This window comes from Canis aureus, chromosome 1 (genome assembly GCF_053574225.1).
Source record: "Canis aureus isolate CA01 chromosome 1, VMU_Caureus_v.1.0, whole genome shotgun sequence".
NCBI lineage: Eukaryota > Metazoa > Chordata > Mammalia > Carnivora > Canidae > Canis > Canis aureus.
In genome coordinates, this window is record NC_135611.1 from 106730431 (window position 1) to 106743621 (window position 13191).

The window sequence follows — 13191 nt, forward strand, 5'->3', positions numbered from 1 at the left end:
GTCAGGGATCTGCGGGGAACCTTGCGGGAGGGTTGTGGGAGGGGGGAGGGGTGGCAAGGAGGGGGGCAGAGGTCGCGCTGGGCCCCTACCCGCCCCCTCCCCCTTGTCGGATGCCCCCCGTCCGCAGGGGGCCTGCGCGGCGCCCGTCTATCAAGGGCTTGTTCATTTTGGATGGGTGCCGCGGGGTTGGGGAGGGTGTAGGGGGTGGGGAGGGGGGGAGGAGAGGTCGGGGTGGGAGGGGGAAGGGACTGGATGGGGGCAGCGCGGGGCGGAGAGGATAAAGCAAAAACAGGAACAATAACAAAAGAAAATACAAAAAAAAAAAAAAAAACAACCCTAGAACAAACACAAAAAAAAAAATCCAGAAAAAAAAAAAAAAACCTGAAATAAAAGCCCGAGAATTGTCTTCCAAGGGGGGTGGGAGGAGAAAAGAGGAGGGGGGCGGATGAGGACGTCTGGTTCTCGCTGAGACAGGAATCCGCATGGGTTGAAAGCCCCGGAGCCCGGGTCTTCCCTCTCGAGAGCCTCAGTTCATCCCTCAAGGGATTGGGACCCAGGCGTCCATTTGCAGGGACTGGGGGAAGATGAGGGAGGCGGGATTATATTATGGGGGTTCATCCTTACCCCCTATCACCTCCTTCCCCCTGAGTCCCCACCAAGATTTTGCAGAGAGAAATGGCTTTTGTACCAGGTCATTCTTTATAATTAAACTCACAGTATCCACCCCCTCGAGCCGGCCCCGCCTCCTTCCTGGGGAGGCAACGCCCCCTTCTCTCGGGGGTTCGGGGAGGGTCGCCCGAGCCCGCTGGGCGGTGTGGAAGCGCAGCCGGGGCCCGCCCCCTCCGTGTCAGTCCTCCTCGGTCGGCTCCGCCCCCAACGCCTCGAGCATGCGCTGCCGGACGAGGGAGCGGCGCAGGTGCAGGCGGTAATCCGCCAGCAGCAGCTCGTCGTGGCGCACCAGCGGGCGTGCGACCCCGCGGAGGCAGATGCCAGAGCGCAGCAGACGCGAGCGAGTCTGGAAGTCCGTGACCGTGATGAGCCACCTGCGAGGGGGCGGGGCCAGGAGGACAGGGACGGGGCGGAGAGCGAAGGGAATCGCTGGTGGTCCCGGCCCCGCCTTTGATTGTCGGAGGGTCCCTGCCTGGTCCCTGTTCGTGTACCCACTCCGGTTCCTGAACTCGCCGCTCTGTCCCTAAAGCCTCTGCAGCCCTGCCCTCTCGCCGAGGTCAACCCATCCTTCGACCCTGACGCGGGTCATCATGGGTCCCCTCTTCGCTGTCTCGGGCTGTCCCCTAACTGGGGACTCCATCTCTTCAAACCGCCGCTCCAGGGCCGGGTCCTTCAGTGTATCTCTCAGGCCTGTCCCCTGATTTAGGTTTTTCCGGGCCTCGCCCCCGACTAGACTCTCCAGGCCATCTGCCCTCCCGATCACTCCTGATCCCACGCCCTCAAGGTGCTGGGTCCAGGCTCCGCCCCCTCGGAGCTGCCTTCCCAGGCTCGGACCCCAGACCTCGGTAGTGTCCGTCCAGGTCACCACCAGGTCTCCCAAAGCCCATTTCCTCACTCAGAATCCCGCCTGCTCTCCGATCTCGCCTGGCCCTGCCCCCTCACCCCATTCACTCTCCACTTGAGCCCCTTCCCGGTTCTCACTCAGCGCCGTCGTCCGCCGTTTCACCAACACGGCCCCTCCCGGGGGCCTCCGGACCCAGCCGCCTTTCTTTTCTGGCCCCGCCCACTCAGCGCCGGGCTCCGGCTTCGCCCTCCCACCGCGCACGCTAGGCCCCGCCCCTCGCCTCCCCCACTCCCGGCCCCGCCCCTCTCATTCCCTCCTGGCTCCGACACCGCCGCAGGCTCACCTGTCCCGGCGCCCCGCAGTCCCACAGATGACATTCATATTTTCAAAGCGGATGTTGCTCACGCGCCCGCCCTCCATGGCTCCGGGTAACTCGGCCTCCAGAGCCTCCAGCACCTCCAGGTGGGTAAGGTCCTCCTCTGGCTGCAGGAGTCAGGGGAAAGAGCCTCAGCATGGGACATTCAGGTTCAGTCCGGGTTCCGAAGTCCCCACCCTGGACCCACCTGCAGAACCTGCCAGAACCCCAGGTGGCATTTGAGAAGCAAGGTTCACACTATCGCTCTAGTCAAAGCGAGAGCACAGGTATCTCTGAGATAGAAAAGCATCTACCTGTCATTCTAGGTTATTCTCCAAAAATCAATTCGTAGCGGGCCGACTTGCCAACAGTAGGCTTAAATGACTCACCAATTTAGCCAACTTTACCAATCTACCAAAAACTTTTCCAGCAACCTGCGCTGGACGGCAACCTTTTAGCAGCTCTTGAAGATACCGCAAGGATTTCAGTTGTACGTTTTTCCTTTTATGTTCCTATTAGCATTTTAAGGAACGTTCAGTTGTAAAAATAATAATATAATAATAATAATAAGGATCATAGGGGTATTGATTTCTTGTCATTCAAAAACATGGATCACTAACCACATCTTCAGCATGAGATTACTGTGGTGATATACCATCCTCAGAACATATAAAATTGCTGATGAACTAGGATGAAATCATGAAATTGGTCACCTCCAGTAAGGCAAGCTGTGGATTTATGTGTGGGGGAAGTGGGGTCCCCTGTTCAGAGACACAAAGGAGAGGAGGGATGTGCTGGGAATGGGTTCCCTTAACAAGGACAACAATCTCTGTGTTGGGTTCAAGTCACACGGATCAGCTGAGGGAGTGCCTCTGATGCCTGTGCCTGGCACATGGGAAGCATCCTATTATTTTTTTAAGATTTTATTTATTTATTCATGAAAGACAGAGAGAGAGGGAGGCAGAGACACAGACAGAGGGAGAAGCAGGCTCCATACATGGAGCCTGATGTGGGACTCGATCCTGGGTCTCCAGGATCACGCCCTGGGCTGAAGGCAGGCACCAACCCGCTGAGCCACCCCGGCTGCCCGGGAAACATCCTATTAAGGTGCTTTGAATTTACCAGTGAGAACCTCCTCTGAGTGTAGGGATTGCTAGCAGATTTGTACACCGAATGGCCAGTTCACGAAATCTGCCAAAAACAGGGGCATTATCTTTTGTCTTTGCTATGTTTGCAAACTTTACAGAATTTCATGGTAGATGGATTAACAGGACTCTGTATTCCTCAGTCTCCCTTCTCTGCCCTCTCTTTCTCCCCTTCTCTCTGCCTCTCTGAGATCAGCAGTGATAAATGTGATGATTGCCCCTTGACAGAGTCATAATCAATTTTCAGCAATCTAAAACATGGTGCTAAGCCCCCAGCTGGTAAGCCTCAGAGCCTAGATTTAAACCCTGTCCACTTCGTTTCTGAGCCTGTTCCCTTTCTGGCCTCCCAGCCAAACTGTGCAGAAACTCAGGGCCCAGAGTCGAAAGGGGAAGCGGGGCCCACTCACTGAGGTCTCCATGCACAGACAGAGAGGCTGGGCAGCGGGTGGTATGGGGAACTTCCGGATGCACGGGAGCTCTCGGTCCAGTGCTTCATATTCTGCAATGACCTGGCGCAGGTACTGCTTCCTGGGGAGAGAAGGAGCGGGCAGGGACCTCCGAAGTCACGGGTTGCTGTCATCGCACTTGGGGGAGCTGAGATCAGAAGTCATAGGGCCAGGGACCACTCACGAGGATTTGACAGGCCTGCCCAGGCCCCGGACCTGCGTCTCTTCTGGGGTCTCTCGGTCCACAAGGAGGGCTCCTGGGGGTGAAGAACCCAGTGTCAGCTGCCCTGAGCACTCCTCAGGCCTTGTTCTGCCTAAATGGGCATCACCAGGTGGTGTCCATGCCACTCCCAAATAGCTCTTATGCTAGTTACTAAGCTATTGCCTCTCAGCCCCCAGCAACTCCCTTCTGCACCCACTCTGTCTGTGATCCCAGTGCTGGGACTCTACCAACCCAGTGCTCTTCCAATGGCTGGGTTCCTTTTAGGCTCTGCCTGAAGGGGGCACCAGAGAAAGAGAGAGAGAGAGAGAGAGAGAGAGAGAGACTTTGAGGTGGGAGGAAGAGGAAGGGACTTGCCCAGTTTTTTTTCCTGTTCCAGTCACCCCAGCCCAGCAGCAGCCTTTGAATCCATTTGGTGGTTTTCCCAACACTCTCAGAACTGGCCTCCTGATTGCAACTAGACTGTTGCCAAATCGGAGCCCTTTTAGGCAATTCCTCCATTGACAAACAGGCCTCTCTTATGGCCAACTGCTAGTTGTCCCACATAATCCATCTTTCCCCTCCTCTGCAGTCTTAGAGTTTGACCCAGCACACAGCCAGCCGCCTGGCTAGAGAGAACAGCTCCCAGCATCCCTTGCAGTTGTGCGTGGCCATGTGACCCAGTTCTCACCAACAGGGTTAGGGGAGTGAGGAGTGCAACTTTGAAGTCTTTTGTTTAAGAGATTTCTTGTCTTAGGCTTGTTGCCCCTTCTCTTGCACTGGAATGTGGAGGTAGCAACGAGCCAGCTTCGGCCACACCAGAGCAACAATAGGGAGGGAATCTGGGTCCCTGAGTCATCTCACAGGGCTGAGATGTCCCACCAATCCAGACTGCCTGCCTCCTGTCATGAGAGAAATACACTCTCTTCTTAAGGCCATTGTGTTTGGGGAGTGTTTCTTTATTACAGTAGGTGAGCAAAGAGGAGAGGAGCTCCTGACAGCCAGGGCGCATTCCTATCGGACACAAACAATTTCACACCACACTAACGTCGGCCAAGGCCACTCTGTGACCATGACATGCCCAGACCAAGATAAAAATAAGAGCAGAGTCATGTCTCAACACGACACAACATGAACACCATCCAAACCATGAAATGACCAAACATCCTCCTCCTGGTTCAGAGCTGCTGTTGCTGCTTCGCCACCCACAATGTTAGCTCCATTCATCCCTCCTGCGTCATAGGCTTGCCTCCACTTCCTGCCAGCATCAGATCCAGAGCAAAGCCTGCTTCCCTCAGTCCCCCAAAGTCAACTAACCCAGCAACTCCAATATAATAAGTCCTCCCTTACACCCTTCTACTAAGACATCCCGGGTGTTACGGACTCCCTCGGTACAAGTCAATAGATTCAGTGGTGTGCTAGTAAATGTTTAATTAATATCACTCTCTCTGTCTCTGTCTCTTTTACGTGTGTGCCCGCGCGCGCGCGCGCGCGCGCACACACACACACACACACAGATTGTAGCATTTGTCAGTTTTCGCACTGTCAGTACTCCCACCATGACCACTTTCATGCTCCCCACAGTTTTAACAACCAGCTTGCAAAATTTAAATCGGCTCTTGTGAGCAGATATGGGCTGTCTCCAGCACACATCGCTATGTCACAGCTATGCTTCTGGCGGTCTTTGACTCAGCTTGTACCATAGTGAGTCCCCTTCTCTGGTCCCCATCTTCCCACCTCCCATCTGTTTCCACAGGGCAGCTGGGGTGATCATTCCATCACAGCACCCCATGCTTACAAACCACCAGTGGCTTCCTCTTGCCCTCAGGTTACAGTCCTCCCTGAGGTGGGGACTCGCTCCTCAGTGTGTGATCTGGGGAGCCCTACCTTGTTTGAAACACAGCATGTATGAGGTGAGGGAACTGGGGTCAGGGGAATATTCTGTGCTTCACAGTGGTTTGGGTGAGATCAATCCAGGCATTTGTCAGAACAGATTGAAATATATTTAAGATCTCTTCGTTTTAAGTATGTAACTTGGAAAATAAATTGGAACCCAAAAAAGAAGGAAACACAGCATTTCAGGGTCTGCCCCAGACCTATGGGATCAGAATCTGCATTTTAACAAGACCTCCTTTGAGAAGCGCCAGCCCTGCATGTGGTCGCCCCTGTTGACTTCTCTGATTATTTTCCTCGAGCTATATATACTGGCTTCCCCTCCATCACACAATACATCCCTCCAACATCCCTCCAACACAATAATCTCCTCAAATCTGTCCACATAACAGTAATAATAACTATATGTTTACAATCATTTTTAAAAAGCCAAGCTCTTGGGACTCCTGGCTGGCTCTGTTGGTATTGTATACAATTCTTGATCTCGGGGTTGTTGAGTTCAAGCCCTTAGAGCTTACTTAAAAAAAAAAATCATAAAATAAAAAGCCAGTCACTTTCAAAGTGTTTCCCATTGCATCCTCATGACAACTTTCTGAAACAGCAGAGTTTCACAAATGATGAAACGGAAGCATAGAGAGATTATGTGACTTGCCCAAGGTCACACAGCCTTAAGTGACGGAATCAGGATAAAAATCTAGGTGTCTGGGTCCAGACTCTCTGTGTTCTCAATCTCCCCAGTCTACTGCCTCTCACTCCGTTCTTGTCTAGGCAAACTGTCCTGCCCTCCAAGAACTCCTAGCCTGGTGGGGGAGGAAACAGTCACTGTAACAGAAACAGTCACTGTAAAGGGCAATACAAGCTACAGTGGAGGTGTCACGAGGTGAAGGCAAAGTCTCATCTAGGATTAATCAGGGGAGTCTCCTTGGAGGAGGTTGTATCTATAGTGAGGCCTAAGGAATAAGGAGGAGCTGGTCAGATAAAGAAATGGCGGGAGGTGGGGGTACCTGGGTGACTCAATCAGTTAAGTGTCTGACTCTTGATCTAAGCTCATGTCTTGATCTCAGTGTTGTGAGAAGAGATCATTTGGGGGGTTCTTAAGATGAAGACCTCTGCAAATGATGCCTGGAACTGTGGCAGCCATTTTGTGGTACACAAGGTTTTGTGCAAAGGATACATATCCTAGGGCCAAAAGGCAGGGGAATAAAAGCTGGGTTCTCAATATCATCATCAAGCTGCTGACTCAATCAAACCTACAACATACCCCACTTCTGGTTTCTTTTGAGGTGATAATAGTTCTCCTATTCTTTTTTTTAAGATTTTATTTATTTATTTGACAAACAGGAGAGAGAGCATAAGCAGGGGGAACAGCTCAGAGGGAGAGGGAGAAGCAGGGTTCCCCCATGAGCAAGAAGCCCGATGTGGGACTCAATGCCAGGACTCTGGGATCATGACCTGAGCCAAAGGCAAACACTTAACCAACCAAGCCACCCAGGTACCCCTGGTTCTCCTATTCTTTATACTACATTAAGTCCAATTTCTATTACCTGCTGCCAAATGCATCCTCACCAAGGTGCTACTCAATAAATGTTGATTGAGTGAATAAATGAATGAATGAATGACCCTACTAAAGTAGGGTGCCTGTAGTGAGCCCTGGAACATGAGCCTCAAATTGTCAGCTGGTGACAGACCACTCAGGGTCTGAGGCTGAAGGGGCTGGGACTCTATCCTGGAAGTGATGGAGAAGGAAGAAGAGGTATGAGTGGAGGAGGGACAGGGTCAGTGCTGGCGGTCAGAAGACCCCTCAGGAGCCAAATGGGGAATGAACTGGAGGGGGGAAAAGGGGGCCAGGAGTTTGGTAGAGAAAGCATTCACATGGAAGAGGATAAGACCTGAGCTGGGGCTGCGGGGATGGAGAGGTGGACACGGGGCAAAAGCAGTGGGCAGGAAGATGGGTCTGGGGACTGATGGATATGGGTGGAAATGGGAGCAGAGGGCCAATACTGGGGTCTAGCCCAGTGACCAGCTTGGTAGTGGGACCACTGAAGTTGGGAAGCAGGGAGGAGTGGTTTGGGGGGAAGCTGTTGAGCTCAGCATGGGAGAAAAAGAGAGTGTGAGGGACCAGGGCAGGGCACCTTGGAGACAGTGGCCTCTGAAGAGTTGAGAAGGCCCCAGAGGCTCATAAGAAATGTAGTTCTGGGTCCAGGCCACTGGCCAGGGAACTGCAAAGGCTCATGGATCTTTGAGGTCCAAAGGGTGCTGCCCAGGAATCTGGTCAATGTCAGAGTCTGGGGTGGCTCTCTGCTAGGTCAGTGCCTCGCTTAAGGCCACACTGTAAGCCAGGATTATCACACAGCACATGGATAACGGACCCCTCCTCCTCCCCCCAACATACACACACACACACACACACACACGCACGCACACGCACTCTGCTCAATACCTGCCTCCCTGTACATGCTGGGGTTGCCCACGGTGGAGGAGCACAGGGTCTCCACCTCTTGCTGCATCCTGGGAAGGTGGTTGAGGGATGTCTCAGGAGGATGGGGAGGAGAGCCCTGACGGGGCCACCCACCCCAGCTCCTTCTCCCCGCTGCTGTCTTCTCTTTGAAGCCCCCAGGGTAAAATATGAAAGAACTGGAGGGCTGAGACCAAATGGGAATCCGGGTTCCCCTAACCTCTGGGAACCCAATGAGTCCCAACTCCTGTGTGCTCTGATTCCTTCTTTGCCACTTTCCTGCTTCCTCTGTCTTTTCCTTTGTCCTCAACTCCCTGCCTCTCCTTGCCTCTCTCCCTCGCTCATCCTCCTTCTCTCCCCATCTCTCTGCCCCCTTCCCACCCTCTCTCTCTCCCCATCTCTTCCCCCTGATCTCTCCCCATCTCTCCTCCACTCTTTCCCTTGATTTCTCTGCTCTCTTCCCCGCCACTGCTCTACCCCTCCCTCCTTCCATCCCCCCAGTCTCTTTCTCCCCTAGTTTCCCCAACATTTCCCCAGCCCTCTGTCCTTCCCTCTCTTCATAGCCATCTGCCTCTCTCCAAGCTTACCACCCTCTCTCTGTCTCCCTACCTCTCTCCCCACCTCTCTCCAGTCTCCTCTTCCCATTTCTCTCCACCTCTCTGCTCTCATAACTGGCTCCCCAGCCCTGTGTCATCCTCTTTCTGGTCCCACTTGCCCTCTGCTCATCCCTGTCTCACGCAGGAACTGGTTAGACACAGGCCAGATTCAAACAGAAACTGGATTCTATATGGGGGAGGGAAAAGTGGGGGGAGGGGCCTGGTTGCCATGGTACCTCCAGAGGGAGGGGGAGTGGCTGGGGGCTCCAACTCCTGCCTCTGAGGAAGGAAGGAGCTGGGGTCCTGAACCTCTAGTTCTAAGGGAGGAGGGGGTGGGAGTCCAGATTCCTGGTTCCAGAGGTGGACAGCCTGGGGGCTCCTGGGCCCAAATGCAGGAGTGAAAGGAGTTGTGCCACACAGGTTTTCCTTAGGCAGATCTTTCTTTGTGTCTGCAGAGCTCTCAGCAGAAACTGCGGGAGTAGAGGCTGGACTTCCTTCGTTACTCTGTCCCCCCATCTCTGTCCCTGTTACCTGCACCTCTGGTCCTCTACTCTCCACTTCCAAATGGTCTCTGCCTTGACTTGATAAGCACAGGCTCTCTGCTTTGGTTATCTGAGTGATTTCTTCAGGGGTGAGCTTAAAAAACAATCTAGGATACAGAGTTCACCCTTGGACTTTTACTGGATCTGTTATAAAGGAGGATCTTCCCTCTTCTGCTAAGCTTGCCTGACTGGTCAGAGTCTAGGTTGGAGCTGCTGGGAGCTCTCACATCACCATACGGGGAGGAAAGGGGAGGAAACGTGCAGAAAGCAAAGTCAACATGAGGAAAGTAGAGATCAAAGATGCAGACAGATTTCATTTTTAAAAGAAGATTTTATTTATTTATTCATGAGAGACACACACAGAGAGAGAGGCAGAGACATAAACAGAGGGAGAAGCAGGCTCCATGCAGTAAGTCCGATGTGGGACTCGATCTCTGAACTCTGGGATCACGCCCTAAGCCAAAGACAGACGCTCAACTGCTGAGCCACCCAGGCTTCCCGACACAGACAGATTCCTGAGGTTGATTGGGATACCTGGATCCAGTCATGCCTGAACCTTTCATCTACCCAATTAATTTCCTCTTATGCTTAGGTCTCTGTCATTGGCCATTAAAACAGTCCTCCCTTAAATAGTCCTCGGTGGCCCTGACTCCCTTTCAGCACCTTCTTGTCTTTCCCATTGAGCTGTCCTTCTCCATTTCCGGTGGCCAACTCCATCTCTATAGGACAGGGGACATCTTCCATTCCCGCGACCACAGGTGACCACCTAGTCCCCACAGCCTCTTAGTCCCCGGGCTCCATCCCTCCTGCCTCCTACCTCCCTCTGCTGCTTCCTCTCTTCTTCATTCCCACAGACCTGACACTCAGACTTCATTCTCTCCTGCCTGGGCCCTTGCCCCAGCCTTCCTCCTGCCCTCCCCTCCTCATTCCTTTTCCTGCAAGGTGTTTTTCTGCACCCAGAGCTGACTCTGCTTGTCACCAGCGTGCAGCTCTCCCATGGCTCCCCAGTGCCTCCGGACAACACTGCAGCCTCTCAGCCAGGCATTTGAGATCTGCAGTCTGGTCCCACCTGACCCCTTCAAACATTCTCCAGTCCCTTCCCCACCACTCCTGTTTTCACTTTCCACAGCCTGTGCCCTCCATCTGGAATGCTCTTCTCCACCTCCCCATGCCCAAATATCCTTATCCTTTATTTTTTTTTAATTTGTATTTATTTATGATAGTCGCAGAGAGAGAGGCAGAGAGAGAAGCAGGCTCCATGCACCGAGAGCCCGACGTGGGATTCGATCCCGGGTCTCCAGGATCACGCCCTGGGCCAAAGGCAGGCGCTAAACCGCTGCGCCACCAGAGATCCCTCCTTATCCTTTAATAAGAGCTCAAATGTCCCCTCCTCCAGAACCCTTCTTTGACTCCTCCTCCTGCCAGCTGTGTTTTTTGTCTCCTTCCTTTGCACATTCTTTGTCTCCTCCTTTCCCCGATCACTGAACATGGTCCACTCTGTCTTGCTCAGGGATTTGGGCCTGCGTCTACCTGCCCTGATAGACCAGCGGGTCCTAACTTATCTATGACTCTCCAGTATCACCCCATTCAGGACGTGTTGAGTGAGTCAGTGAATGACTATTTCTCTCCCTCACTGTGGCCCACTCTCAGCAGCCCCAACCCCATTTTCCCTGTCCCTCTTGGGCCTCATGAAGCAACAGAGGGTTCAAGAAGAGAACATAGAATGGACTCTGGACTCAGACCAGCATCAAGTGCTATGTCCAGACTGTGCAACCTTGGGCAAATGTCTTCCCCTCCCTGAGACTAGTTTTAGCTGCCTCTTCTGGAGCTCTCTTTCTTCCTTCTTTGGGTATCTTCTCTCTTTCCATCTCTGTCTCTTTCTTCTTTCCTCTAGAGTCTGGCTCTCTGTTTCCATCTCCCTATGTCTCCATTTCTCCCTATATCTTTATTTTTCTTGGTCTCTCATCTCTAGAACCCTGTCTCCTCTCACTTTGTGTCTATATTTGAATTTCTATGTCATAGATCTCTGACTTTCTCTGTTCATCTCTTACTATGTGTCTCTATAGCTTTCTGCCTGTCTCTGTCTCCATTGCTCTATTTCTCCATCTCTGTTTCTCTGTGTCTCTCTATCTGTCACTTTCTCTGTCTTAGCCCTGCATGCCTCCCTCTACCATTCACCTCATCTCTCTTGGGCCATTCCTATCCCACTCCCTGGCCTGGCTCACAGCCTGGGACACAAATCCCTTAATCAGCATTTTCCTCCTATTCCAGAAATTATGTCAGTGCCGCAGTGGGGGTGGGGCCTGTTGTAGCCCTGGTCAGAGGGTTTGCCTCCCTGCATCTTCATCCACACGGGCCCTAGCCAGCTTGACCAACTTCTCAGTATTTGTCCTCTCCAGGGGCAGCACCAGGAGAAGAGGTGAATCTTTGTTTACACACATGTGTGCATGTCTCTGGGTATGTACCTGCATCTATTTTCAGGAATATTTGTGTGTAGTTATTTATGCAAATTAATCCATCCATCAATCCACCCAACCATCTACCACCTACCCACCCATCCACCAATCAATCCATCCATCCATCTATCCATCCATCCATCCATCCATCCATCCATCCATCTATCCATCCACCCACCCATACATACACACATCTATAGGTTCCTCTATTTATTCATGCACTTGTTCACTCCTTCATTCAACCAATCAATATTTATTGGGTGCCTACCTTGTGCCAGGCAATGTGTCAGGCAGCAGGGATGCAGCAGTAAACAAAACAAAGTACTACCCCCATGGAGCTTATATGTCTGGCAGTCCTCAATGAGCCAAACTCCCTCTTGCCCTGGCCTCACATAGGCTATTCTTTCTCACTGGTGTACTTCCTGAGGCTCCCACAACATCTTCACCTGGTTTATGCCTACTTCCCCTTCTGAGTTCAGTTCAAACATCACTTGGTCACTTCCTCAGGGAAGCCTTCCATGACCTCCTCAGACACATAGCATTAATTCTAATACATATAGTTTTTTGAAAGTTTTAAGCAATCTCTACTTAACCCAATGTGGAGCTCCAATTCATAACCCTGAGATCAAGAGTCACATGTTCTTCCAATTGAGCCAGCCAGATGCCCCCATATAGATAGTTACTTGATGGTTGTACGTCTCCTCTACCTAACCATGAACCCTCACGAGGTTGGGATTTTTGTTTGCTTTGTCCTTGACTGAACCTGGTGCCTAGAGCAGTGCCTCGCACACAGTAGATGCTCAGTAAATTAAAAAAAAATTATTTAGGATGCCTGGGTGGCTCAGTTGGTTGGGCGTCTGCCTTTGGCTGGGGTCATGATCCCAGGGTCCTGGGATCGAGTCCCATGTCAGGCTCTCTTCTCCATAGAAGCCTGCTTCTCCCTCTAACTCTCTGTCTTTCATGAATGAATAAGTACAATCTTAAAAAAAAATTGTGGTTTGTTGGGCAGCCCAGGTGGCTCAGCGATTTGGTGCCGCCTTCGGCCCAGGGTATGATCCTGGAGACCCAGGATCGAGTGCCGTGTCGGGCTCCCTCCATGGAGCCTGCTTCTCCCTTTGCCTGTGTTCCTGCCTCTCTCTCTGTGTCTTTCATGAATAAATAAATAAAATATTTTTTAAAAATTTAAAAAATTAAAAAGTGGTTTGTGTGTGTTTGTTTAAGAGAGAGAGAGAGCACATGAGCAGGAGGGGCAGAGGGAGAGGAAGAGAGAACCTCAAGCAGACTCTATACTGGGTGCAAAGCTCAATTCGGGGCTCCACCACAAAACCCTGAGATCACAGCCTGAGTTGAAATCAAGAGTCCGATGCTTAACCGACTGCACCACCCAGGCACCCCTATGCTTACTAAGTATCTGAGTGCATGAATGGAATTAAATGAATATGGAGGACTGTGTCTCCTGGTTCCCTCCCTGTCCGGTATTCTATGCTGTTCTACACATCTAGTGGTCATGACAGGCAAGGTTCTCAAACTTCCTGGATGCAAACAATGTAGTGGCTGAATGCAAGGGTCTAGATTCAGACCCACATGATTT

The 13191-nt window shown here is 52.0% G+C and overlaps 1 protein-coding gene across 5 annotated transcripts; it reads right to left on the reverse strand.

Annotated features, from left to right (window-relative positions):
- Positions 1-680: 680 nt before the first annotated feature.
- On the reverse strand, positions 681-8807 carry C1H19orf81 (chromosome 1 C19orf81 homolog). 5 transcript variants are annotated; one of them, XM_077844167.1, is made up of 6 exons: positions 8722-8807; positions 7992-8059; positions 3644-3716; positions 3421-3541; positions 1857-1996; positions 681-1043 (listed from the first exon to the last, which is right to left on the reverse strand). In XM_077844167.1, the coding sequence occupies exons 1-6, from the start codon at positions 8730-8732 to the stop codon at positions 848-850; spliced, it is 609 nt and encodes a 202-aa protein (XP_077700293.1). In that variant the 5' UTR covers positions 8733-8807; the 3' UTR covers positions 681-847. The 5 variants fall into 5 exon arrangements, with proteins under 5 accessions (XP_077700293.1, XP_077700289.1, XP_077700322.1 ...); XM_077844163.1 differs by having other exon boundaries at positions 8662-8790; XM_077844196.1 differs by having other exon boundaries at positions 8628-8775.
- Between the last annotated feature and the right edge of the window lie 4384 nt (positions 8808-13191).